The sequence below is a fragment of the Pelodiscus sinensis genome, chromosome 1, assembly GCF_052426305.1.
Source record: "Pelodiscus sinensis isolate ZL-2025 chromosome 1, ASM5242630v1, whole genome shotgun sequence".
Lineage (NCBI taxonomy): Eukaryota > Metazoa > Chordata > Testudines > Trionychidae > Pelodiscus > Pelodiscus sinensis.
In genome coordinates this window covers 252,428,946-252,454,010 of record NC_143052.1, presented here as the reverse complement: position 1 = coordinate 252,454,010, position 25,065 = coordinate 252,428,946, and the positions used below count along the sequence as shown (strand labels likewise).

Sequence of the window (25,065 nt, the reverse complement as noted above, 5' to 3'; positions counted from 1 at the left end):
CGGAATAGGACCCTAGTCCGAACTACCTAGTTGGAGCCCCGTGTAGCCGCGCTACACGGGGTTCGAAGCAGCGGGGATTTAAAAATGGCGGCTCCCCGCTTATGCTAATGAAGCCCGGGAAATTCAAATCCCGGGCTTCATTAGCAAGTGCGGTATGCATACATTACCCCGCTAGTTCGAACTAGCGGGGTAGTGTAGACATACCCTGACTTCTTTGTTAATTGTTGGATGTTATTATTATAAAATACAGTACTAGGAAGAAAGAGAAGATCATTTTCATTGAGAATTGCACACAAAACTGATTCCTGCTCTATCCTGATGTCGATGGTGATGATGCTAAGGACAGAGACTTTAGGATCGAACAGCAAATCCACAAGAACTGAAACATAGAATAAAGTTCAGTTAGAACCACAGCAGAGAAAACGTATACAGTTTCCTACAGAAAAAGTCTTTACTAGACTTGGCCAAAACATTTGACAGGAAAACTTTTTTTTTAACAGAAAATGCAGTGTTGTAGAGATGTATCGATTTTCATTGCATATTTAATGGAAAGGTTGCTGAGGTGGACATTTGTCAGTCAGGAGGAGAAGGGAGGGCCCAACCAGCAAACCTCATTTTTCAATCTGAAAATGGACATTTCAACAACATTCTGTTTCATGGAAATTTTCGAAGGCTTTGCTTTCAGCCCAATGCAGAATGAAAACAAATTTTGAAAGCTCAAAGTCTTCATGAAACTCTATCTTTTTCTGATTATGACCTAAAGCTAGTATATCCCAGGTATCCCCTGAAGCCTCCCTTTCCCTGTCCCCAATATCTTACTTGCCATCTCTCATCTTTTCCTTATATCCTATACGGTCTCTTCTGTGACCTCACAGGAGATGCAATGATTCTAAAGATGACTCATTCAGTGCTCATTTTTAAGAAGAGGTTGGTTTGGGATACAGGGTCTGCAGCAGAGAACTGGAGAAGTTGCTAGGATTTCAGAAGGGACATGATGGATCCCTTTTAGCATCTGAGAAAATCCCACCTGGGTTCCTCAATGAGCTGCATCTCTCTAGCTTTAGAGGTACAAAACTGCACACAGTATGCAATCTTATAATCAATGGGAGCTTTGCCACTGATTTTAATGGACAGTGGAGCTGAGTGCTGTTTATTTATGTCTCTATTTTACTTGTAGGCGTAAACAAGTTCTGAAGGAACACATCCCTTACAGCTAACTAGAAGTGGGGAGAGACCCTGGGTGTGACCATGTAAATACAGCTTGCTCCTGCTTTGCTTAGATTTGTTAGATATTCAGCAGATGGAGTGGTATTTTGCTCATTGTAATCAACTTAATTTATGACCCAGCATTAGCTGTGTTTGTATTAAATGCAGAGATTGCTAAAATACAGTTACCAATGTTGATAATTTTGTGGGAATACAGAAAAGTAAGACTGTGCTAAATTGTTCCAAAATGAAAGGGCTCACAGTTAGCATAAAGAGCCTTGGTAAGCCGAGGCTGGACTTTCAGAGCTCTATGGAGGTTGGGGGCAGGGTAAGGGAAAGTTATTCTGGACAGGAGGCTATATGACTGTCTCTGCCTGCATTTGTTTGACCTGTCTCTCCCCTCTCCCCACCCCAGTCAAAGACCAGAGCTAAATAGGCATCATTAGGTGCTTCTTTCTTATGTTAATGGAGCTGAAGTTGTGTTTCTTCTACCCTGCTTACTTGGAGTTGAAATCACGGGGAGCTGAAATCGCTTCAGACTGATGGGCAGAAGTCAAGTGGATGGCAACAAGTGGATGGTGATTGAGATCCAGCACAGTGGTAGTGGAGAGAGGTGATTAATGACCAGCAGAGTGTAAGTGGAAGATGCACGGAGCAGCCATCAGAGTCATGTCAGCATGATGAGTAGCCAGCAGGGTGGCAGCAGAGAGCAAGCAGTTGGCAAGTGACCAGAGGAGAAATAAGATGCCTCTTTACCCTCTGCCCCCACTCAGGATGGGAGCTGAACTCTGTGGATGCACCTGTGAACTCTGGGTCTGCTCTGACCAAGGGCAGCAACTGTGAGTGGGATGCAGAGAAGGATTGGGCATGTGAAGGGGACATTCAGATTGCTGGACTTAAGAACCTGACATTGCCCAACCTTCTTGGAGTGGGACTTTTACTCATATTTTTTTGTTTATGAACCCTGTTTGTGGTGTTTCTCCGAATTAATGCCAACTTATTTCCCTCCCTTTTATTAAAAGTTTATTTTCTACTCTCAGACTCCGTGCTTGTGAGTGGGGAAGCATTGCTTCTTAGAGGTGCCCAGAGGTGGTGTGTGAATTTCCCAGGTTACTGGATGGGGGCTCAAGCCAATTCTATGTTGGATGGATGGAGAAGAAGCCCTAGATATTGAACCCAGCCCTGGCTGCTGATGGCTCCACTGGCAGAAGAGTTACCTAGGGCTTCTGACTATTCCTGAGTTCTGTGATTTTAAAGATTGACACTATGAGAATAAGACTGGCATTCAATGGTTTGAGTTAGATCCTTTCCAAAACATTCTCTAAGTTATGTGAATCTCTTGGATTTCTAAATTTGGGGATAGAAATTTCAACACATTACTTGAGACATGTTTTCCTGGTTGTTTGTCTAGCTCTGCTTATAAGCATAAATATTGTCACACTATTGGAAATTCTCCTTTAGCTGATAAGGCAGGGGCAAAAGAGTCTGAATATTAAGTCTTTTGTGGTCATGGATCCATTTCATCCACACGGTGGCAATAATTGAGGTCATGGCTCAGTTTTGCATGTTTCTATTACACCAAATGAGATAAAGCTTACCACAGGAAGCAGCAGGCCATGGCACATGGTACTGGGAAAGGGCTGCATATTCTCTTCACCTCCTCAGTGGCAATACTCGCACCTGTATAGATTGAGAGTTCTGATTCCAATGGTAAAGGCATGAAAGTTGAACCAAAGAGCAAAGGATGGGTCAGAATTGCTTCATAAAGAGGCAAATGCCCTGGGGACTCCTGTACTGATCACTCATGCATCCCAGCTTCTGCCCCAACACATGTTGCTTGTTTGGGTGTTCTGTTTAACCCTTATTCTTAAGTGACTTTCATTGAGCACAGCCTGATCTCATCTCATCTTGTGTGAACTTTGAAAGCCTGGTCTTTATCTAAATGTCATGTTACTACTACATGGTGGAGGAGAGGGAGAGGTTAAGTGCTTGCCTGGAAGAGCTGACAATGATTAATGGAAACATGTGTAAAAAGTGAAAAAAGGCTATAACTAAGTTATCTGTGACCCAGGGATACTTGTTGTAATCCTCTAAACCAGGGCTACTTAACATGCAGCCCGTGGGCCACATGTGGCCTGCTGCCCATTGGTTTGTGGCCTGCAGGTGGGAGCTAAACCAAAAAAGTAGTCAATATAATGGTCTTCTGTTGATATGCGTTTTGGTAGCTAGATTCCTGGACTGTCATTGCTCATTATAAGTACTGACATATGGGTGGAAATTGGGTAAATATTGCATTTTATTAATATCAGCAGAACTGATTTAAAAGGGGTCTGTGTGTTGTATAGTCTTGTCTTAATTTTTGTATTCATACCCGTCAGTGTGAAAGAAGCTATTTGCATATATTTAAATATATATTTGCATGTATATACAACCACACTTAAGTCGCGGCCCTCGGCATGTGCTGTGAGAATCACTGTGGCCCCTGGGGCTTCCAAAGTTGAGTAGCCCTGCTTTAAACTACAGCTGGTCCCCGAGTTCGAATGCATCGACTTATGACCGTTCGTATTTATGACCAGCCTCCTAAACAGCTAGTACCCGAGTTACAAACGAAATCCACACTTATGAACAGCACGGCCGTATGTAAGTGAATGTAATCCGATTTACAAACAGACCGAGTTACAACCTACTGTTTGGTACATAACTCGTTCGTAAGTCAGGGACTGGCTATATGTCCCTTCAAGGTGAAGTTTTCTTCTAAAAAAGTTGCATTTGGTTATGAATGTAACTTAGTTATCTGAGGTATATGCTGTGGTTTTAAAAAGAAAGTGCCTGAACTGGGGGAGTCAGTAGGGGGTACCACCTACCTGTTTTGCCTCCTACCACCACATCTGAAGCTCATTCAGTGGGTTGCCAGGAGTAATTCTGAGTGGGTTATCTGTCTGCTTAACTGCTGCACAGTGAGAGCACCAAAGATAGAAGGATAGGTGCTCAACTCACTCTGCCTGAGTATAAGGGAGAGCCTAGCAATGGGTGGCTCCCTTCCTCAAACAACGACCCAGGTCAAGGTCCAAGGGAGTCTGTGGTGGGTTGGATGAGAAACTGAGACCCAGCAACCAATTATGATACCCTGATTCTCTACCCTGATTCAGTTCAGAGCTGGCCCAGGGTGCATCTAACTTGTACTAACTGCCAAACCTGCAAGAAATAGTGAAAAGTAGAGGAGGTTGTTTATGCTGGGGAAGAGAATCAGGAAGTCATAACTGGTTGCTAGTTCTCAGCTTGCAATTTAAATGCAATTGTTACATGAAGGTTGATATGCAGATACCAGCATTGAAGCAAAGAATGGACACGTGTACTCACAAGCAGGCATATGTCGATGTCTGTGTGTATTGATGCAATGGAAACTGTAAGGCAGAAGTGACTATGTTTAAGTAAAATCAAGTGATTAAATGCAAATGTAAGCTATTTAATGTAAATTCTTCTTGTCAGTATTTGTACAGTGTATAGGGCTGGTGTTGTGTGAATTAATATACTCCTTACTATGTATAAAACCTTAATTATAATGGAGTTCTGCAATATCTCAAAATGGAGTCTGAAACTCCATTTTGAAACCTTAGAACTTTCTTTAGACCTCCATTTGAAATATACATTCTGTCACGTCCACAGGTAACTGTTAGATTTGAAAACAGCAATGCAGTTACCTGGCGAGATTTGAATGAACTATGAATAGTCATTAGCTGTTGTGCCAGCCAATTAGCTTATAACACGCATCTTTCAGAAGCCAATCAATTTGAACCAGGCCACAAGAGCATCTTTACCAACCAATCACTTTAAACCTCAAACCCTCATGCATATTCATGAGTGTTGAGCATAAAAGGGCTTTGCTGCGTAGCAGTTGCTGCTGGCCCCTAGGCTTATCCTTGGGTCAGACAGCGTCGGGTCGTCGGGTCTAGGTTTAGAGAGAGAGAGAGAGAGAGAGAGAGAGAGAGAGTGAGATTGTCATTAATGTTGTCCTAGGTTGGATGAGTGAGGTCTTATACAGGGTTTCTCTCTTAGAAGGGACTGATGGAAAGTCATGCTCCCTCAATTTAGTCTAATTTAGTCTTTTATAGGGATAGGCTGACGGAAGGTCAGACCTACTCTGATTAGGTTAGGTATTTAGTTAGGTAGTGTTTAGTTAGGATAGCTCCCGTCATTGAGACTGTACGGCAGGTCGCGTCGGTCCATGCCTATCGGCCGTCCTCGCGTCTGTTCGTCGGGCTCGTCGGGTTTAGATAGGGTTTTATCTTTAGGTTTAGTTAGGATAGATAAGAAGGAGTTTAGCTTCCATCGTCTGATCCAGCTGCACCGAAGCGCAGAGAAGAGGCAGCGAGGACCAGAGGGCTTTGCGGAAGGTGAACCTACCGTCTTCGTCCTCCATCCGTGCTTCGAGGGATCTCCTGGGCTGTTCCTCTCCCGCGGCTTTAATTAGCCAACAGATTGTAGGTCACCTAGCATCGAGATCAGCTGACGAGGGACGCCTAGCTGTCCTCCCTGAAGGCTTTCAACTAGCCCGAAGGTCGCAGGTCACTAGCACTGCATCAACCGTCTATCGTCGTAGACTCTGTGTAGGTATAGGGGCCAGGAGGGACTTCCCCTTCTGGTCCATTAGTGTAAACAGGGGACTGCCCCCCATCTGTTCATTTGAGGTACTGCTTGTTAAATTTGTCTGTTTTTAATAATATAGTCTTGTGGTTTCCAGTTAAATCCAAGTCTCCAGTTTTCATATGCGTGCCGTATAAATCTAAGATTGGCACTCCCGGTGATCAGATACAGATTTGAGAGTCACTACCTTATATACCATTCCTTGTGGATGAGACGAGTTATTAGATAACTCTCGGGGAAGTTGTCCTTAAGACATCCTTCCTAATTCTGTCAAAGAGATACCGTAACAGAATATACTTGGTGTTAAACTGGAAGTCATTACTTACCACCTTGCAATAAATCCATGGCTTCCTTTTGCAGTAGGCTGTTTTCCAGATGCTGGATTATGACATCTAGAGGTACAATAAAAACAAGGTCACATGACATTAATATTGTCTAGTGATAATGTCTAATATTTTGTTCTGCCACCAAACTCCTAAATAATGAGGTGGATGTCTGGAAAGTGGTTTACTCCCAAATGAGGTAGCTACAATGTTCTAGAACAGGATTCCTCTAGGGGCAGACTGGGGCATTTAGGGATAGGGTAGTGGGAGTTACAAGACATGTTTAAGGCTCCAATGTGTTTCTTCTATTTTTAAACTCTAGCATTAAGCTCTTTGGGTGATTGAAATCAAGACTCCTTAACTTGTTAAGGGTAGTGATGGAAGCTGAAAGAGACCAAGGAGGCCCAACAGCCTCTGTGGGCCCCTGAACAAAATGTGTTTGTGGGAATCCGGATCCACACTCCTGCCTTCCCTCCCCTGCCAGCCCTCAGTGGTGCTCAGAGCTAGGTGCCCTGTAGCCCAGCCCGCAGAGTCACTCAGAGCATGCAGCATGGCACTCCAGCAGCAATTTAAAGGGCTCAGGTTTCCAGCTGTTGCAGTAGCAGTGTTGGCAGCCAGGACCTCTGGGCCCCTTTGAATTGCTGGGTCCCAGGGCAATTGCCACCTTTTCCTCCCACTCTGTCAGCCGGCTTGAGGAGAACAAATAACTCAGTGTTTACCTATGAATATGCCGGCAGCTCTTCTTGAAGAAGCACACGGGCTTCTGAGATACTCTTGAGCCTGGTGTAAGAAGCTCCATAGTCTTTCTGGATACCACTCAGCCTGGAAAAAACCAAGAAGAATCTCAGTTTAGTGAGGAGTGAACATCCCTTTAGTGCCTGTATCCCACAAGCCTTTGCTTAATGCCTATCAACGTACAAACCTTTCCTAACAAAACTTTCTAAGTATATAGAGTCACTGCCTGGATTACCCTCCAAAGAGTGGAAAGATAGCAATGTTAGATAGCAATGGTGTGGAACTTCATGAGCCATGTCAGGTGATATACTGAAGGAGCTGGAAGTCCCTCACCATTTAAAAATGAAGCTTGTTTGTTATTTTTCTTTCCCTGCCCTGCCACTGAAAAAGCAACACTCAGAACAAAGGAAATCCCAGAATTCCCTTACCAGGTGCTCACAGATACTGTCCCAGGATTCACTCTTGTCATTTAAAGTCCATCCCAGCAAGGCTTTACACTCCTGTAAAGTGTCCGCACAGCTCTACGAAAGATGAGACAAGCAGGGCGCCAGCATTAAGAGATGAGTACCAATACTGTTATCAAACAGGTGCAAACTGAAAATGGAAGTCCAATTGAAATAAATATTAAAAAGAGTGCTCAGTGGGCCATATATATTCCCCTTGGCCTATAACATACTTTTGTTCATAGGGAGGTAGTCTGTGAGGGATATCTATTCTCTGAGCCATTCATATCCTCTTGCTGATAATGGAATATATTCTTAATCATCACTTTGCTGTCAACCTGCACAGAATGTGATAGCAGGAAAATCAGAAGTCTTAGGATATTAGCTTGAGAAAGGTGAGATGATGCAGCCTGGGTTGTTTATCAGGATAGTCTGAGGATCAGTCTTGTCAGTGTTGTGCTGTAGAATTTATGGCAGTGGCATTTACCTTGATCACATCAGGATGCTGTTGCTGCAGGTTTAGCAGCAGTGGGACCATACTGTTGAGGACTTGCTCCTGCATGAAGGATTTATGTTTCCCACTGAGGGCCCTGAGCAGATCCCCCAAAAGCTTAGCTGCAGCACAGCTTATTTTGTGCCTTTCCTGTGAATGACAAAGAAAGAACCTCATCAAAGGGCATTTCCATGCAATTTATCCAGTGATCATCATAGCATAATGCAAATGACAGAGTTTTTTTTTAAATTACTAAAAGCCAGACTCTATCAAACATTTCTATTGATTCAGCAGGTTAAAGAAAGGCATGATCAAAAGAGTACTAAAGCCAGAGCCAAGAACTCCATGGCTGAGTCTAGACTGGCAAGTTTTTCCGCAAAAGCAGCCGCTTTTGCAGAAAAACTTGCCAGCTGTCTACACTGGCCGCTTGAATTTGAACAAGAACACTGACAATCTAATGTAAGATTGTCAGTGTTCTTGCACAAATACTATGATGCTTCCGCTCGGGAAAAAGCTCTCTTGCGCAAATGCTCTTGCGCAAGCGGGCCAGTGTAGACAGGTAAAGACTGTTTTGCACAAAAAATCCCCGATGGCAAAAATGGCGATCGTGGCTTTCTTGTGCAAAACTGCATCTAGATTGGCACGGACGCTTTTGCGCAAAAAGTGCTTTTGCGCAAAAGCATCCGTGCCAATCTAGATACTCTTTTCTGCAAATGCTTTTAACGGAAAAACTTATCCGTTAAAAGCATTTGCGGAAAATCATGCCAGTCTAGACGCAGTCCATTTGTTTCTATTTCATGTGTGTATGAGTACAACTCACGGTATTTAGGCCCCAAAATACAGTCAAATAAGAGAGGCATATGATTCTAGTTTAAAGTATTTTTCACTTTCCTTCTCCTGGGGTTTGATCACTTATACTTTGATATTGTTGTGACTCATAGCATGGCCTTGGTTGTGACCTTGGTTTGTTTAGTTTAGAAAAGAGAAGATTGAGGGGGGACATGATAGCAGTTTTCAGGTATCTAAAAGGGTGTCATAAGGTGGAGGGAGAAAACTTGTTCATCTTGGCCTCTGAGGATAGAACAAGTAGCAATGGGCTTAACCTGCAGCAAGGAAGGTTTAGGTTGGACATTAGGAAACAGTTCCTAACTGTCAGGGTAGTCAAACACTGGAATAAATTGCCCAGGGAGGTTATGGAATCTCCATCTGTGGAGATATTTAAGAGTAGGTTAGATAAATGTCTATCAGGGATGGTCTAGACAGTACTGGGTCCTGCCATGAGGGCAGGGGACTGGACTCGATGACCTCTCAAGGTCCCTTCCAGTCCTAGTATTTATGATTCTATGAAGTCATTGAACATCTGTCTCCTGGCTAAACAAATGAGGGTAACAACATTTACCTACTGCAGTGGGCTTCTGAGCAGTTTAATTAAAGTTTTAAAGCAATTTGAAGATGAAAAGCACTCTACTCGGTAAGTGCTTAATGTTACTGAATTAAGGCAATGGTAGTATCACCAGCATGTGCAGTATCTGTGAAAGATGAATGCAGGAGATGCACCACTCTCAGGGTATGCCTACACTAGCCCCTTAGTTCGAACTAGGGAGGCTAATGAGGGCGACTGAAATTGCAAATGAAGCATGGGATTTAAATATCCCGTGCTTCATTAGCATGTTCCTGGGCGGTCGCCATTTTTGGAAATTGACTAGCCCAGAAGAACTGCCTGCGTCTACACGCGGCAGAGAAGGGCGATTCCGAAATAAACCCCTTACTTCGAATTACCAGTTAAACCTAAATTCCATGAGGTTTAACTGGTAATTCGAAGTAAGGGGTTTATTTCACACAGATTTCATACTGGTATAACTCCATTAGTTTCAATGAATTACTTGCTTCTCCTATGCACCAGTGTTCAAACCACTGCAGTAACAGATTAAACTAGGAACCACTGAGTAAGATTTGGCTTCTATTTTTATTACACACACACTGTAACAAACTGCCATCCCCCAAAGGTTAGTCACACGAACTTCAGCAGTCTCTCTCACCATTGTACCTTACATCAGCCAGGAATGGGTGAAGCTGTCCGGCAATTTTCACAAATTCTGTGTCAAGATGGTCCTTCTGTTTGTGGCAGTTGACAATTTTGGTAGCAGCCTCAAAAGCCATCAGAATTACCTTCTCATCTGGGTCATTAAAAGTCTCAAGGACATCATTAAGTAGGGCTCTGACCTCTGTCTTCTGCAAGAAACAGAAATTTGTTCGCATACCTTGAAGTATAATAACAATCTCATAATCCCATTGTTAATTCCTCTCATCGTGATGGGAAGAAAGATACCCAGAATACAGGAAGGGTGTTCACCCTCATAGAGCTGGGGCACACAATATAGCAGACAGTGAGGGACAGTTATTTTTCTCCTTCTTGAAGATTCCCAGGGAGGTGCTGTGACCATGTGCCAGGTATTTCTCACTGGCTCCCTCCATCACTTCTTATTCTGCTTTGGCATAGGTTGGGTTCATTTCATTGCGTGCATGGTAGGCTTAAATATTCTTGGCATTCCTCTAGAGTTTGGTTGCATGTTTAAATAATCATCACTCACCTTCTGCAAGTGAAGTGCAACATTTCCAAGTCCAAGAAGAGCAAGCCAGCGGACAGCAGGCCTTGGATCAACATGCCAGTTCTTCAGGTGGCCCAGAATATATTGCTTTTTTAATGTCACGTATGTGGACTCAGTAGAGAGAAGCTAAAGAGGTAGAACACATAATAAGTAGCTGATTTTCCTATGGGTTATATCAGATATAAAACTTAGTTCTCTGTTGTCATGCCCCTTATGTGGCCATTTCAGGCCAGCACAAAGGGGATGTAAATCACACCAAATCAGAATGGCAATGTTTTACATCCACTTTGAACTAGTATAAATGACAACACAAGATGTAGGACAAAGGTGAGATTCTCCCCATGGTTTCCGCTGAGATGTTGAAGCAGATGACCCATTCACTGAGCTAGTCAGAGAATGAGCAGTTCCAGGAATCCCAAGCATTCAAAACAGGTCTTACCCCAGTGAACAAGGCCATTGCTGTCAGCTTCTGTTTGTCATCCCCATGGTGCAGGAGAGGGGCCACTTTGGTAAACACGGCAAAATCCAGGCTCCGGTGGTGTTTTAAAATGGCTCTGTTGAACACATATCAATACTCTTACTGTTGGATGAGAAAGAGTAATCAGCCAAGGACCAAAGGACATGCCAAAGAGAAACCATGTTGGCCAGCACAGCCAGATGAACTCAGCACTCCTATGACTTACCTAGCCAGAAGGAGAACTCCTTCCAGATAAGTCTCTGGCATGGATAAAAGGTCCCAGGCTCCTGCCAGACTTACAGATTGCATCAAAGAGTATTTCTCTCTTTTCATCACAGCTTTCAGAGCCTCCACTGTACAGCTAGATTCAAGACCAGAGAGTGACAGATGAGTGACATTCAGAGATATATGAAAGACATAGATCTTGTTACGCAAAGCACTTGAGGCGCTAAACTTGTGTTTTTATTTTGTGTTTTTAAAATTTATTTCTGTTTTAGGGGTTGTATCAATTAAATGTTTTGTTTATTGTATTATATGTAATGACCTATGGCTAAGATGCTAAATTAGTGAACTAATATAATTAAGTGATAGAAATGTAGCCGTGTTAGTCTGGTGTAGCTGAAACAAAATACAGGACTATGTAGCACTTGAAAGACTAACAAGATGGTTTATTAGATGATGAGCTTTCGTGGGCCAGACCCACTTCCTCAGATCAAATAGTGGAAGAAAATAGTCACAACCATATATACCAAAGGATACAATTAAAAAAAAAGAACACATATGAAAAGGACAAATCAAATTTCAGAACAGAAGGGAGAGGCGGGGGGTGGGGGGGAGGTAAATGTCTACGCGGCGGGGCTCAACAAAGACTCTGGCCATCTTACCCATTACAAAGATAGCCTCCCCAATTATCACCTCTAATACCATTAGCTCACAGACATTTACCTTCCACCCCCCCATCCTCCTTCTGTTCTGAAATTTGATTTGTTCTTTTCATATGTATTTTTTTTAACTGTATCCTTTGGTATATATGGTTGTGACTATTTTCTTCCACTATTTGATCTGAGGAAGTGGGTCTGGCCCATGAAAGCTCATCATCTACTAAACCATCTTGTTAGTCTTTAAAGTGCTACATAGTCCTGTATAATGTACTTAAGACATCAATACCACTCTCATGCATATCTTCTATTGTAAATAAGACTTTGATCCCACTTTTCTCATCACATGGTGTATTGTATTGGACAGAGTGAGAATTGTGTGACTGGTGTCTCACAGACATGGTCAAATGTATACCAGCATATGTCACCCCACAAGGGAGTGGTGGGACTGGATACTTTCTTTGGTTCTAGTAGGACAGGCCTGTGTTTTTGGAGCTAAAATTCCTGGGGTCTGTGCCTTCACATAAGCTATATATGCACCATAGCTAACATTGATGTTTACATGTTAGCATGTTTGTCGTCCTGGTGTACAGCCAAGGTGTCAATACTATGAGCATCACCATACTAACCTGCAATAAGTGTTGGGCAAAACCCATCTGTTTAGCTCTGTGTGGGATTTGAATCCTTTGAGGTTTACTTGGAGTTTTTAGTACGCACAAACTTAAACCCCTGAGTATCTTGCTTTTCTGAATCTGTGAAGGGCAGCTGGTAGTGCTCCTCTGTTTCATAGCAAGCATCTGCTGGGGATCATCTTGTCCCCATGCTAATTAAGCTAAGGAAAAGAATGCTGAAGATGAGTTTATCTTTTGGAGGCAAACTGTCCTTTTTTTGTGTGTGCATATTTTTACCATAAACAAGAAAAAACACAAACATTCCATCTGAATGTCCTTTTGGCGTTTTGGTTTATCTCAACTTAAAAACCGAAATGAAATTCAAAGGAATAAGAACCTCCAGAAACCACAATTGGAAGAATTCCCCAGTATTTACTAGAAACCAAGTGTAGCAAGATTGGCTATGTGTCACATAGGGTATGACTACACTGCATTCCTCTTTTGAGAGAGGAATGCAAATGCAGCTGAGTGAAATTGCAAATGAAGTGCGGATTTGAATTTCCCATGCTTCATTTGCATAATCGCATCCAGCTGCTTTTTCAAAATACCCTATTTCGAAAAAAGAATCGCTGTCTAGATGCAGTTATTTTGAAAGAAAACCCTTCTTTCGAAATTACCCTTAAACCTCATTTTATAAGGAGTAAGGGTAATTTTGAAAGAAGGGTTTTCTTTCAAAATAACTGCATCTAGACAGTGTTTCTTTTTTTGAAACAGGGTATTTCAAAAAAGCGGCCGAACGCGATTATGCAAATGAAGTGCGGGAAATTCAAATCCGAGCTTCATTTGCAATTTCGCTCAGCTGCATTTTCATTCCTCCCTCAAAAGAGGAATGCAGTGTAGAGATATCCATAGAGCTCTTATCTCTAGATTATCTCTGGCCTGGCACGCTATGCTAGAAACATTTCTCTTTTTCATGTCAGTTTTTTTAATGAAGCATCTTATGGCTTTTTAATGTTTTTATTAATTAATCATTGGCAATCAGTGCATGAGACCTTTTACCCAAACAAATAAGCAGAGAAGGCAGTGGATACTGGTATCAAAATGAGAACAACCAGAAAAGATGAAGCAGGAGAGATTCTATTTCCAGACATTCTAATCCTGTGCTTGTTATTTGCATTTTTAAAAAAACCCATACATAGATTAGCCTCCTCCCACCCCATCCTCCAAAGAACATTCATTAAATATTGATAGTGTTTCTTTTGCATTAATTAAAGCCTCTTATCTAAAACCCATCATGGTGCATTATTCTGAGAGATTGCTCTAACAGAAATATTCTTCCAGGGGATTGGTCTGGGGAATTGTCTTTTAAGCGGAGTGTCCTAAACACTCTCTTCATAATTTCCCTACTAAGATCATCCCATAGGAGAGTTTCTAAATCAGGACATTTTTCTGGTCCAGAGGATCTCAAACTATGAGGCCATGGATTACCACTGAGACTTTGATGATGATGATGATGATGATTCACAACAATAAGATTATCCACCTAGTTAGCACTTTGTCAGTAATTACCTCACAAAGCTGGATGTTTGGAACCTGTCCTCCCAGCCGTACACAACCTCTGGGAAGCTCACCAGGTAATGCAGATGAATAATCAGGAAGATTAACACAGATACATAAAAAGCACCCATAGGCACCAGGCATTCTTTGTTACTGAATATTATGCACAGGGCCCGTGATGTCTGAAAAAGATAAAAAAATAGACACAAAATTAACTTCAAAATCCCCCTCCCCCCAACAGTTATTTTTAATTTGCCACAAATATGCTTAGTTCCTCTCCTGGCTCACAATAAATCACAGAAGATGAAACCGTGTTCCTTGAAATATTGTTATGAGAGTAGCCAGCACACTGCACTGCCATGCTACATAGGCCCAACTTTGATTTGCATCCTCATTACTTGTTTCATAAACTTCAGGGACTGGCTATACTGAGGAAGCAGAGCACCCAGTCCTAGAAGGGAGAACATAATGCTTCATATTCAGTGTGAGAGTCCTGAAAAGAAAAGAGTGAGAACATGCTTCTGGAACTATCATTCATAAGTGATATTACCAGAAGTACCAGAGTATTACCCAAAGTGCCAGAGTGGTGTTCCAGAGCATTGCAGTATGACATGAGCCCTACTTGGCTAGTTTCCTAGTGATTCTCTCACTGAAAGTCTCATGTCCTATGCTCCTGTAAGGTTAATGGCTTGGACAAAGAAAGAGAGACAAGCAGGAAAAGATGAGGAAGATGTTATGGCTTTGGCAAGGACTTGAATGACCTGTTGCCCTGTACTGTATCTCTGAGTTTCAAGACATGGATCTCCAAACTCAGATATTTAGTACTGACCCTCTAATCTTTACCATGAATGTTCAGAATAAATTTGTATATGCACCAAGATATGGACAACTGTGCCCCACCAATAGAAACAAAAAGCCTAGTTGCGGGAACTCTGTTTATCAGCTGGGCAGCATTTGAATCTCTTCTGAGCAGCTGCACAAGCACACATCTTACAGGGAACATTGCTGACCATAATATTGAACATTGTCTTGCTTTGTGGAGGGTGGCCTTACCTTGTTGCTATAGTAACATGGACCCTTCTTCTGTTTCCCTGGCTTGCAGGCTGTTTGGTTCTCTAGCTAAACTAAGACCCGGTCTGCAGTAGGAGCATTTTCCCAGTATAAATCCAGTATCATATACCAGCAAAGACCGCCTAATGTGAATGCATCTCATACCAGCAAAACTGTGCTTTTCCTAGCATAGCTTGTTGCAGTCCTCCTGAGATGTAAACTATTCTTGTAAAAGTGCTGTTTACTGTTATAATTACATTCAAACCTAGGGCTTTCTTTTGCTTATACAGCTATGTCAATGAGGGCACGTCTTCACAGCAGGGCTAAATTCAAAATAAACTATGCAACTTGAGCTACAGTAATAGCGTAGCTTAAGTCGAAATAGGTTATTTCACACTGTCTACTCAGCAGTTATTTTGAGAGAGAGCACTCCTCCTCTGACTTCCCTTACTCCTCATACAATGAGGATTACAGGAGTCAGAGTAAGCAGTCCTTCAGCTCAACATTATTTCAACATTATGTCAAAATAAATGCTTGTGTGTAGACGTGGACTATGTTATTTTGGAATAACACCTGTTATTCCAAAATAACACTACTGTGTAGACATAGTCTTAGATATCACTTCAATTCAGATCCCCAGCTCACATAAAATATGTTAGCAAAAGTTTAGAGGTGGATTAAATTTAACAAACACTTTTCAACAAACACTTAGCAGGCCTTGCCACAATAGTCCAGACAAGAACTCTACCCCTTCTCAGGATTCGTCCTTCCCCAGTGTCACTCCAATAATCCCGGACTCTTCAGCTACATAGTAATCCAAGTCCAAACATTGACAAAAAGTCTCAGCAAATAATACCTGACCGAATCTTCTCCCACTCTGGTCTCTGACTCTCTGCCAGTGTTTACAATGAACTCCCAAAACTGTGCAGCAGAAGGAGGTGATGAGGAGGGAAGGGGGAGATTTTACTCAGAATTTACTATAAATTGAGGCTCTAAATGTCCCCAAAAGTTCTATCCATCACTAAGGACCCCAAACAAAGTCCCAATATGCAAAGCAGGTCAATTTCTCCTACCCTCAGTTTCTCCTTCCTTGTGGCTCAGCTGTGGTAAGTCTCCTGCAGTAGTAATGTCAGCCTGTGGCCGGGGTAGTGTGTGGTCTGTGAGCCCTATTAAACACCCGAGTCTTCAACTGCTAAGACAGGGTCCCTTCACAGCGGGCAGCCAGGAAGGCTGACGGGTGCCCCAAAGTTTTACACCTGAGTCTTTAGCTGCTAGCCAGGAGAAGCTGACAGGTTCCCCAAGGGTCTGCCCCGTGGAGGCGGCAGAACCCCAATGCCCAGTTCTTACTGCGTCTAGCTCCTGTCCGGCTAGTTCTTTTAATTGTGTCTAGTTCTGTTACAGCAACAGAAGGAGTCAGGTTAAAGCTTAAACAGTTACAGATTTATTAAAGAGACTTATAAAGCGTACGGTTACAGTGGCTATTGTTCTACTTCTTAACTGCTAGCAAATACAGGTCTTAATATGGTTACAAAGGAAAAGGAAGATAAAATAACGGTACCAAGTGACAGCTTAATCTTTAAAGAGCTCTAATTCTATGCATGCGCTAAGAGAAAAGGACACATACAGGTACAATTTTTACTCCCTTCTTCGTCTCTCGATTCTAGCGTGTCAGGCCAGGATCGGTCACTCAATTCCTCGTAAAGATGAATACGAGGCTGGGCATCCCCATGTGGACCTCGTGAGTCAATCACCTAGCCCGACCAGCAGGCAGCTGATGTGTTGATACTCCAAGTGAGTATGCTGCTGGGCCCATCTTTATACCCGTGGGGTCACTTATTTTCTTTCTTATCTATGATGCCAAATTGTGCTGGTTCGTCGTTGTGATGCCAGTTCTTACAAGGGAGTTGTGAACGTAATTTACACTTGTAAGAGAGAGATAACTAAATTAGGAGTACTGGGCATTCTTTACTCAGCGGGAGATTCCTCTCCCGGGATGGTTGTGTGATCATATCAATATCAGTGCTAGCCAAGGGAAGTTTCTGTAGCCTCTTGGTCAATGACTGGCTTGATCACCCTCTTATCTATGTTTACAGTTATCCAGGGTCACGATGAGCCAGCATATCCAGGCCTTCTGTCAAAGCATCAAAGACTATGCTGATTTTATTGCTCTCTGTGCCCTGTGTGCTCTAAGGCATCTTGGAGGGGGCAAGCAAGATGGATGTGACAGGGGGGCCTCTCTCTGGCTACAACTAAAAACCACTGTCTCAGAGCTGAACTGGAAAGACCCAGGAGGAGATCATATCTGCTGATTCTTTCCCTCTTCCATGGGATGAGAGTGCACTGTATAGGTTGCCATGCAGTACATAACTCCTTGAGAGCTGTATAGACAAGTGCCAGAAGCTTGGGGAATAGATGATGACAATATCTGGTTATTACTTACAGCTAGAGGCAAAATAGAGGCATCCTCAAAGCTACTGCTCAACCCAGAGGTTTCACTCGTCTCAAGGCAGGGTCTTCTTTTTAGCATCGCTAGCAGCTCAGCAAGCACCCGGAGGCTGACAGGCTTTTTGGCTCTGCCAAGGGCTTCCCATAGCTGACTGACATGGCTGCAGATTGGAAAACACAGGAGCATGTGATTTACTAGATCTCTTCACAGTAGTACTGAGCTAGTAAGCAGGGCTATGCCCATGGGTGGAGGTCAGTGAAGGAACTGGACCTTAGTCCTCAAGTAGTGCTGCTGGGATCTGAGACATAAGTTTAGCAAAGGGGATCATGTGTAATCTTTAACAGAAGCGAGCAGAAGGTATTGAGTCTGCACCATAGCAAAGCTGACAGACATCATCAGACATCTTCCTCTCGGTTTGGTATTGTATCCAAGAGACATCTCTGGAACCATGAATGAGAGAGAGGCAGCAATTTTACCTGTCACATGGGAGTGAGACTCTCAGTAGGGCTGAGACTACTTCTTGTGTGTGCTTCTCAGCTAGTAAACACACAGCCCCCATAGCTGCCTGCCTGGCACTGTCCTCCTGTGTTGCCTGCAGGTGGAAGTAAATAATATCCACGATCTCTGGCACCTGTAAAAAAATAATAAAACTGGTTTAGAGTCCGTTTCTTTTGTCGTTTCATTCCCCTTCCAGTTTATGTCTGAATGTAGCAATGGTGAGTGTCTGGGTGGAACTGATTCATGGTGTTACAGAATTCTCCCTGGTAAATAGCAAATAAAGCAACTCCAGGGGTCAGAAAAACTAAAGCTCTTATGATATGAGGTAATAAGCAAATTAGAGATGTAAAATCCTGTTTAATTGCTTAAACGGTTAACTGATTACAGGGACATGGGCACGTACACTGGAGTATCCCCTCCCCTGGTGCAGGTAGGGGCTGCTCCACCCTGGCTCTGTCTGCAGCAGGACCAGGAATTTTGCAGGGAGAGGCTGCTCCAGTCATCCGGAGCAGTCTCTGCTTGCAGGGTGCCAGGCCCACTGCAGACAGGGGCTGTTCTGGACAACCAGAGCAGCCCCTGTCCGTGGTGGGCTCCCCGCAGCCTGGAGTAGCTCCCTGCCCACTGCAGGCAGGGAGCTGCTCCAGCCTCCACCGGTTAATGGTTCACTGGAACCAGTAATTATCACCCATTAAAGGTGATGATTACAAGTTAACCAGCTAACCTATGCACCCTCAGCTTCCATAGGTTTCAACAGGAGTTAGGAGCCCTAAGTATTTTTGAAGATTAGGCCTTGATAAGGAAGCAAAGGACAAATATGGGAAGATTTTCTAATCCAGTTCACCCAGTGTCATCATTGTAATTGTTGGCTTCTGAGTAATCCTGATTGTGTGTGACAATTGACATAATCTTTCGTGGGCAAAGACCCACTTCATCAGATGCATGTAGTGGAAATATCCAGAGGCAGGTATAAATATGCTGGCCAGAATCAGGCTAGAGATAACGAGTTTAATTCAAACAGAGAGGATGAGGCCCACTTCTAGCAGCTGATCTCCAGGTATCAATACCAAGAGAGGAGAAGCTGCTTTTGTAGTTAGCAAGCCATTCACAGTCTTTGTTTAATCCTGAGCTGATGGTGTCAAACTTGCAGATGAATTGTAGCTCAGCAGTTTCTCTTTAGAGTCTGGTCTTGAAGTTTTTTTGCTTCAGGATGGCTACCTTTAGATCTGATATTGTGTGTCCAGTGAGACTGTGTTCTCCTACAGGTTTTTGTATATTGCTATTCCTAATATCTGATTTGTGTCCATTTATTCTTTTACGTAGGGACTGTCCAGTTTGGCCGATGTGTATAGCAGAGGGGCATTGTTGGCACATGATGGCGTATATTACATTGGTAGATGTGCAGGTTCATTCATTTTAAAAAAAAACCCAAAAACCCTGCTCTTCCCGAAAAAAATGCGTCCAGACTACTTTCACTTTTGAAAGATCCTCTTTTGAAAGTGAGATCGGAAGAAGATATGCAAATTCTGCAAATTTGCATATCCTCTTTTGAAAAAACCCCCTATAGTTTAGACATGCCCTCATTCTAACTATCTGAAACTCTGGTGTCTGAAAAACTGGATTTAAGAGTTTGAAAATTGGGTTTACTATTGGATTTATGGTACTTCCTGCTTCTGCTGAGTCTGCAAAGACCGCAATTATGGCTTTTTTTTTTTTGCGTTATTTTGGCATTTCTGCTTCCAGTCACATCCAGATTTAGGAAATGTAAGGAGGCAGTAGAAATGAAAAGCAGTGAAAAGAAATAAAAGTCAATTAAACTATCTCAATTCCCTAAAAATGCTTGGTTTAAAGTTTGGATGATCAACTTGCCAACTACAATTTACATATGTTATTCCAGATACACTTTCTTGTTTGTAGACAGCAGTTTTGTACAAACAGAATAAAAATACTCATAGACAGACATAGGAAGGATTTGCTCATCTATCTTTTAAGCAGAAGAACTGCACAGTCCTTGAGGAAAGAGTTTGAATTATCTTTTTAAAAAGATGATCCTGAGTCAGTGCTTCATACTGTAAACTTGTAAAGAGAAAGACATCCAGAGATGCCAAGGAATGCAAATTCCATCTTCTAGATCCAGAAAAGAGCACTTTTAACTTCCACAGCCTCTTACCTTTTCTTTTATATTATTCCTCTGCTCTTTCAGGACTGAGGTCAACATTACTGCTGCTGCCTGAGCATTGATTTTCACTGTGTCTCTCAGTCCAGCCACAGCTGCAAGGATCTGACTGGTAATTGTAGCCATGGGGCCAGATTCCTTATGGATCTGAAAGGAATGGGGAAAGCCTTTTGTAAATAAGAACATAAGAATGGCCATGCTGGACCAGAGCAATGTTTCATCTAGTCCAGTATCCTGTCTTCTGACAATTGCCAATATCAGGCACTTCAATGGAAATAAACAGAACAGGGCAATCATCAAGTGATCCGTCCCCTGTCATCCAGACTCAGGTTCTGGCAGTCAGAAGCTTAGGGGCGCCCACAGAATGGGGTTGCATCCCTGACTATTGAGACTAGTAGCCATTGTTGGACCCATTCTCCATAAATGTATCTAATTCTTTTCTAACCCCAGGTAAATTTTTTACCTTTGTAATCAGTGCTGGACCGAGCCATACTTGCGCCCCGGGCAGCAGGTGTGTGGCGCATGTGTGGCTCCGCCCCTGGGCACACGATGCCCCTTACCACTTCAATCAGACGCCCCCCATAGGTTGGCGCCCCGGGCAGTTGCCCGGCTAGCTCCCCCCCCCCTTAATCCGACACTGTTTGTAAGGTAACCTGGCAAAGAGTTCCACAGGTTGACAGTGCATTGCCTGAAGAAGTACTTCCGTATATTTGTTTTAAACTTGTTGCCTGTTAACTTCATTGGGTGACACCTTGGTTCTTGTGATATGAAAAGGAGCAAATAATACTTTCTTACTCACGTTCTTACACCATTCATGATTTTATAGATCTCTATCATCAGGGCTCGACAAATAATGCAATCTACTCGCCCACGGCGAGTAGATTGCAACCCGGAAGAGCCGGGTTCGGGCGATCTGCACATGTGCAGAACGATCTGCGCATGCGCAGATCGCCGGACAGTGCAGCTCACGAGCGGGGCTCGCCACAGTTCGGCGAGCCCTGTCTATCATATACCCCCTTAGCTGTTACTTTTCCAAGCTGATTAATCCCTGTCATTTTAACCTCTCCTCACATGGAAGCTGTACCATACCCCTAATAATTTTTGTTGCTCTTCTCTGTATTTTTTTCAATTTCTAATATATCTTTTTTGAAACATAAGAATGGCCATACTAGGTCAAACCAAAGGTCCATCTAGTCCTCTATCCTGTCTTCTGACAGTGGCCAATGCCAGGTGCCCCAGAGGGAAATGAACGTAACAGGTAATCATCAAGTGATCCCTTCCCTGTCACCCATTCCCAGCCTCTGACAAATAGAGGCAAGGGACACTCTTCCTACCCAATAGCCATTGATGGACCTAGCCTCCATGAAGTTATCTAGTTCTTTTTTTAATCCTTTTAAAGTCCTGGTCTTCACAACTTTCTCTGGCAAGGAGTTCGACAAGTTAACTGCATTGCATGAAGAAATACTTCCTTTTGTTTGTTTAAAACCTGCTTCCTGTTAATTTCATTTGGTAACCCCTAGTTTCTTATGTTATGGGAACAAGTAAATACATTTATTTATTTGACATCTTCACACCAATTGTGATTTTATAGACCTCTAACATTCCCCCTTTAGTATCCTCTTTCTAAGCTGAAAAGTCCCAGTTTTATTAATCTCTCCTCATATAGCAGCCGTTCCAACCCCTAATAATTTTTGTTTCACTTTTCTGGACTTTTTCCAATGCCAAGATACCTTTTTTTGAGATGAGGTAATCACTATATGTAGGTATGCAAAAAGAAGGCCCAAAGCATGCAGGATAAGTGTGTGGAGGGAAAATGGGCCAGTAGCATGCAAATGATGACTAGAAACCTGCAGGAATAGATTATGTGAATATGAGGGTCTGCAGCATTCAGGGAAACGTGTGCATAGAGAGAACTTTGTTGTATGTAGGATTAAGTGGGCAGAGAAAGAGCTTGGAGTGCGAGGAGTGTTGACCAAGAACATACAAACAAGATTCTCTGAATAAATAGGCAAAGTGAAGGCCTACAGCATACAGAGAGAGGGCCAGAGCAGGAAAGGGGAAAGAATCCATGATGTGCATAATAAATGGTGAATATTTGTACCTCACAGTTGCCCTTCTCTTCCCACTATGAGGAGATGTCTCTGAGGCCAAGTCTAAATTATGGGAGAAAGTCAACCTAAGATATGCATCTCCAGCTACCAGCATAGTGTATCTGGTATCATGTATCTTAGGTAGAATTTTTGTATCATCCCCACTGCAGGAGGTTGAAGGGAGAAACTTTCCCATTGAATTCCCTTACTCTTTGTGTGGAGCACCAGAATTGAGGGGGGTACCATCAATAGTTGATTTAGCAGGTCCTTTCTAGACCCACTAAATCAAACCTCGGTAGATCGATTTTGGGCTATGTGAAGACAAATTCTGACAGTGGTCAGTACCAGATGCCCAAAAGGAAGGTGAAAAAATCCTGCAGTAAGTAGATGTGGGATAATCTGACCTCTACATTCTGTCTCATTCTAATCTCCAATAATTAGAGATGGGTTAAACCTTGAAACCAAGGTTTCCAATCCCTTCCAACATTCTTATTATCTGTAATTATGATAACTTTGAATAACTTCAGGCATTCAAGTGTGAAATGTTGGCCCTAAATTATCGATGCTTTAGTGTCTCTTTGATAGAATGGAAATAATAATTCTTACCTACTTACCATAAAGTGGTATTAATTGATTTTTTAAAAATATGTGTGGTATATTTAAATCTCTCTCTTTTTATGTTAGTAACCTACATTTTCTACCAGCAGCTATATTTTGGTTATGAGAATGTCTTTATTTCCAAATAAGCAATGAATAGTCTTAGAGACTAACAAAAAAAAGATGGTATCATGAGCTTTCATGGGCACAACCCATTTCTTCAGATGAATGGAGTTTAAGGGGTTGGTCCAGTTTTCAAATAAATAGCACTGGATATGGGGGGGAGGCAGGTGGGGAGGAACAGGAGGAAAAAAAGAAGAAAAAAAGGGGAAAGAAATTGGCTAGATGGGCTGCTACATTCCACATCCTAACGGCATAAAAAATCAAACAAACGTTACTTAAAGTGAGTACTAAGTATTCTCATCAGCTTCATTTAACATGGACATTCCAACCGACAATTTCTTCCCCACTTCTTTTTTTCTTTTTCCTCGACTTCCTCCCCACCCCTCCTATCCCCTCTCTGTGATATTTATTTGAAAACTGGACCAAACCCTTAAACACTATTCATCTGAAGAAGTGGGCTGCGCCCACAAAAGCTCATGATACCATCTATATTTTTTGTTAATCTATAAGGCACTGCAAGACTATTTGTTGTTTTTTAAGTTTTTCTAGTTACAGACTAACACAGCTACCCCTCTGAAACTTTATTTCCAAATATTAATTTATATTAATTAAAAGTTGATATACTAAGACAATATTCACCTAAAATATTTCCTATTTGTTTCAAACTCAAAGGGACACATTGACTAATGTGCTATGGAAATATGATTCTACAGGGTATCCAAAAATATTAGAGTTGCCATTAATGATTAGCATTTTATTTTGTTTTGGAACAGTTGACTCACAGATAGCTGTTGAATGCTTCCAGTGCCAACATGTGTGGTACTATATAACAAACATTTCTTCATCCAGACAAGGACTAGAGTTACAGTAATTCAAATTCCCACTTCACTAACAATGTAGTTCAAAACTCTAAGCTTATAATTTAATGTTTTTAACTGCTATTCCAACGGAACACTTCTGTCTGCTCAAATATTGGGTATGTTTAGGTGAAGAATTTTCACAGATACATTATCTGGAAGAATTTTTACTTCAAATTCTATGTTAGGAATTATTCTCAGTTAGGAAACTCAGAGCTACCTCAGTAAATCTGGCATTCAATAAAGTCTAAGGGTACGTCTTAGACTTTGAATTGGGTGGTAAACCTCATTGCAGGAGGAATACCATCTAATTCGATTTAGGGCTTTAAATCGGAAGCCCATTTCACTGTCACGTGTAGACACAGGCAGTTACTTCAGGCTAGTCAATTTCTAAAATGGCTACTGGCCAGGAACATGCAAATCAAGTGTGGGATATTTAAATAGCCTCATTAGCCTCCCTAGATCGATCTAGGGGGCTAGTGTAGATGTACCCTTAGTCTGGAAAAGGCTGTCTGTTGTTGGCAAGTAACACTGAGGATGGCATCAACCTGGTAAATAGTTCCTGGAAGCTACAGAACTAGGGGAAGCAGCCAAGTGCAAACTGCATGAGTGGTGATGCATTGAAGGAAATGACATCAGATTAGATTGAATTAGAAAAATAGAAAGTTAGAGAGAGTAAAAACCATCAATATACATTGGGTAGTAGTGCAGGGCTCCAAGGTCAGGGCACTCTGGACAGGAACATCACTCACATGTAGCATGGTTACCAAGAAAACAGTTCCACAATGTGACCCCACAAACTATTAAAAGTTGGTATATGTCCCCATTCTATGCACAGTCTATCAAGGATGCGAGTCTATTACCATTCCCAGCTACAGGACTCATTCCTTTAGCTGTTCAGTATTTCTTAGCTTAGCTTTTAGCCCTATGCAATATTCACTCACAACAAAGATGGCCAGGCTACAAAAGGAATGGAAAGCAACATTGGAAAGGCCAGGCAGACCCTGACTGTTAGTCACAAACTGACAGTAATTACCACCCAGAGAGCAGCAGGACAAATGATGGCTGATGGGATCAGCAGAGTACATGCCAGGGGGCATGCAGGAAGTATGTCGAAGCATCTGGGTAAACTGGACCATCCACTTACTGGTCTGAGATGACGGGGTGCTGAGTAAAACTGTATGTCTCCAGTTTGATTTCTGCAATTGGGAAAGCAGCATTTGCCTCAGTGGAAGTAAAGTGATCACTTGGGGCTGGGCTAGAAGGACCTCCCTC

The 25,065-nt window shown here is 42.4% G+C and overlaps 1 protein-coding gene across 1 annotated transcript; it reads right to left on the bottom strand.

Moving 5' to 3' along the window:
• Positions 1 to 233: 233 nt before the first annotated feature.
• Positions 234 to 25,065, bottom strand: LOC112545687 (maestro heat-like repeat-containing protein family member 6). Its single transcript, XM_025184354.3, has 15 exons — positions 24,938 to 25,065; positions 20,118 to 20,270; positions 17,929 to 18,083; positions 17,447 to 17,612; positions 13,969 to 14,138; positions 11,137 to 11,271; positions 10,893 to 11,007; positions 10,436 to 10,579; positions 9,897 to 10,076; positions 7,839 to 7,994; positions 7,337 to 7,429; positions 6,893 to 6,995; positions 6,177 to 6,242; positions 2,805 to 2,886; positions 234 to 379 (listed from the first exon to the last, which is right to left on the bottom strand). Exons 2-15 carry the CDS (start codon positions 20,247 to 20,249, stop codon positions 352 to 354), a joined length of 1,725 nt encoding a protein of 574 aa, XP_025040139.3. The 5' UTR covers positions 20,250 to 20,270; positions 24,938 to 25,065; the 3' UTR covers positions 234 to 351.

Excerpts from the sequence above, each read along its gene's own strand:
- LOC112545687 (XM_025184354.3), bottom strand. The coding sequence starts at position 20,249 with ATGGCTACAATTACCAGTCAGATCCTTGCAGCTGTGGCTGGACTGAGA. Across the intron at positions 14,139-17,446 it reads CCTCTATTTTGCCTCTAGCT|ACATCACGGGCCCTGTGCAT; the intron begins GTAAGTAATAAC and ends TATCTTTTTCAG. Across the intron at positions 11,008-11,136 it reads GGAGTTCTCCTTCTGGCTAG|AGCCATTTTAAAACACCACC; the intron begins GTAAGTCATAGG and ends TGTGTTCAACAG.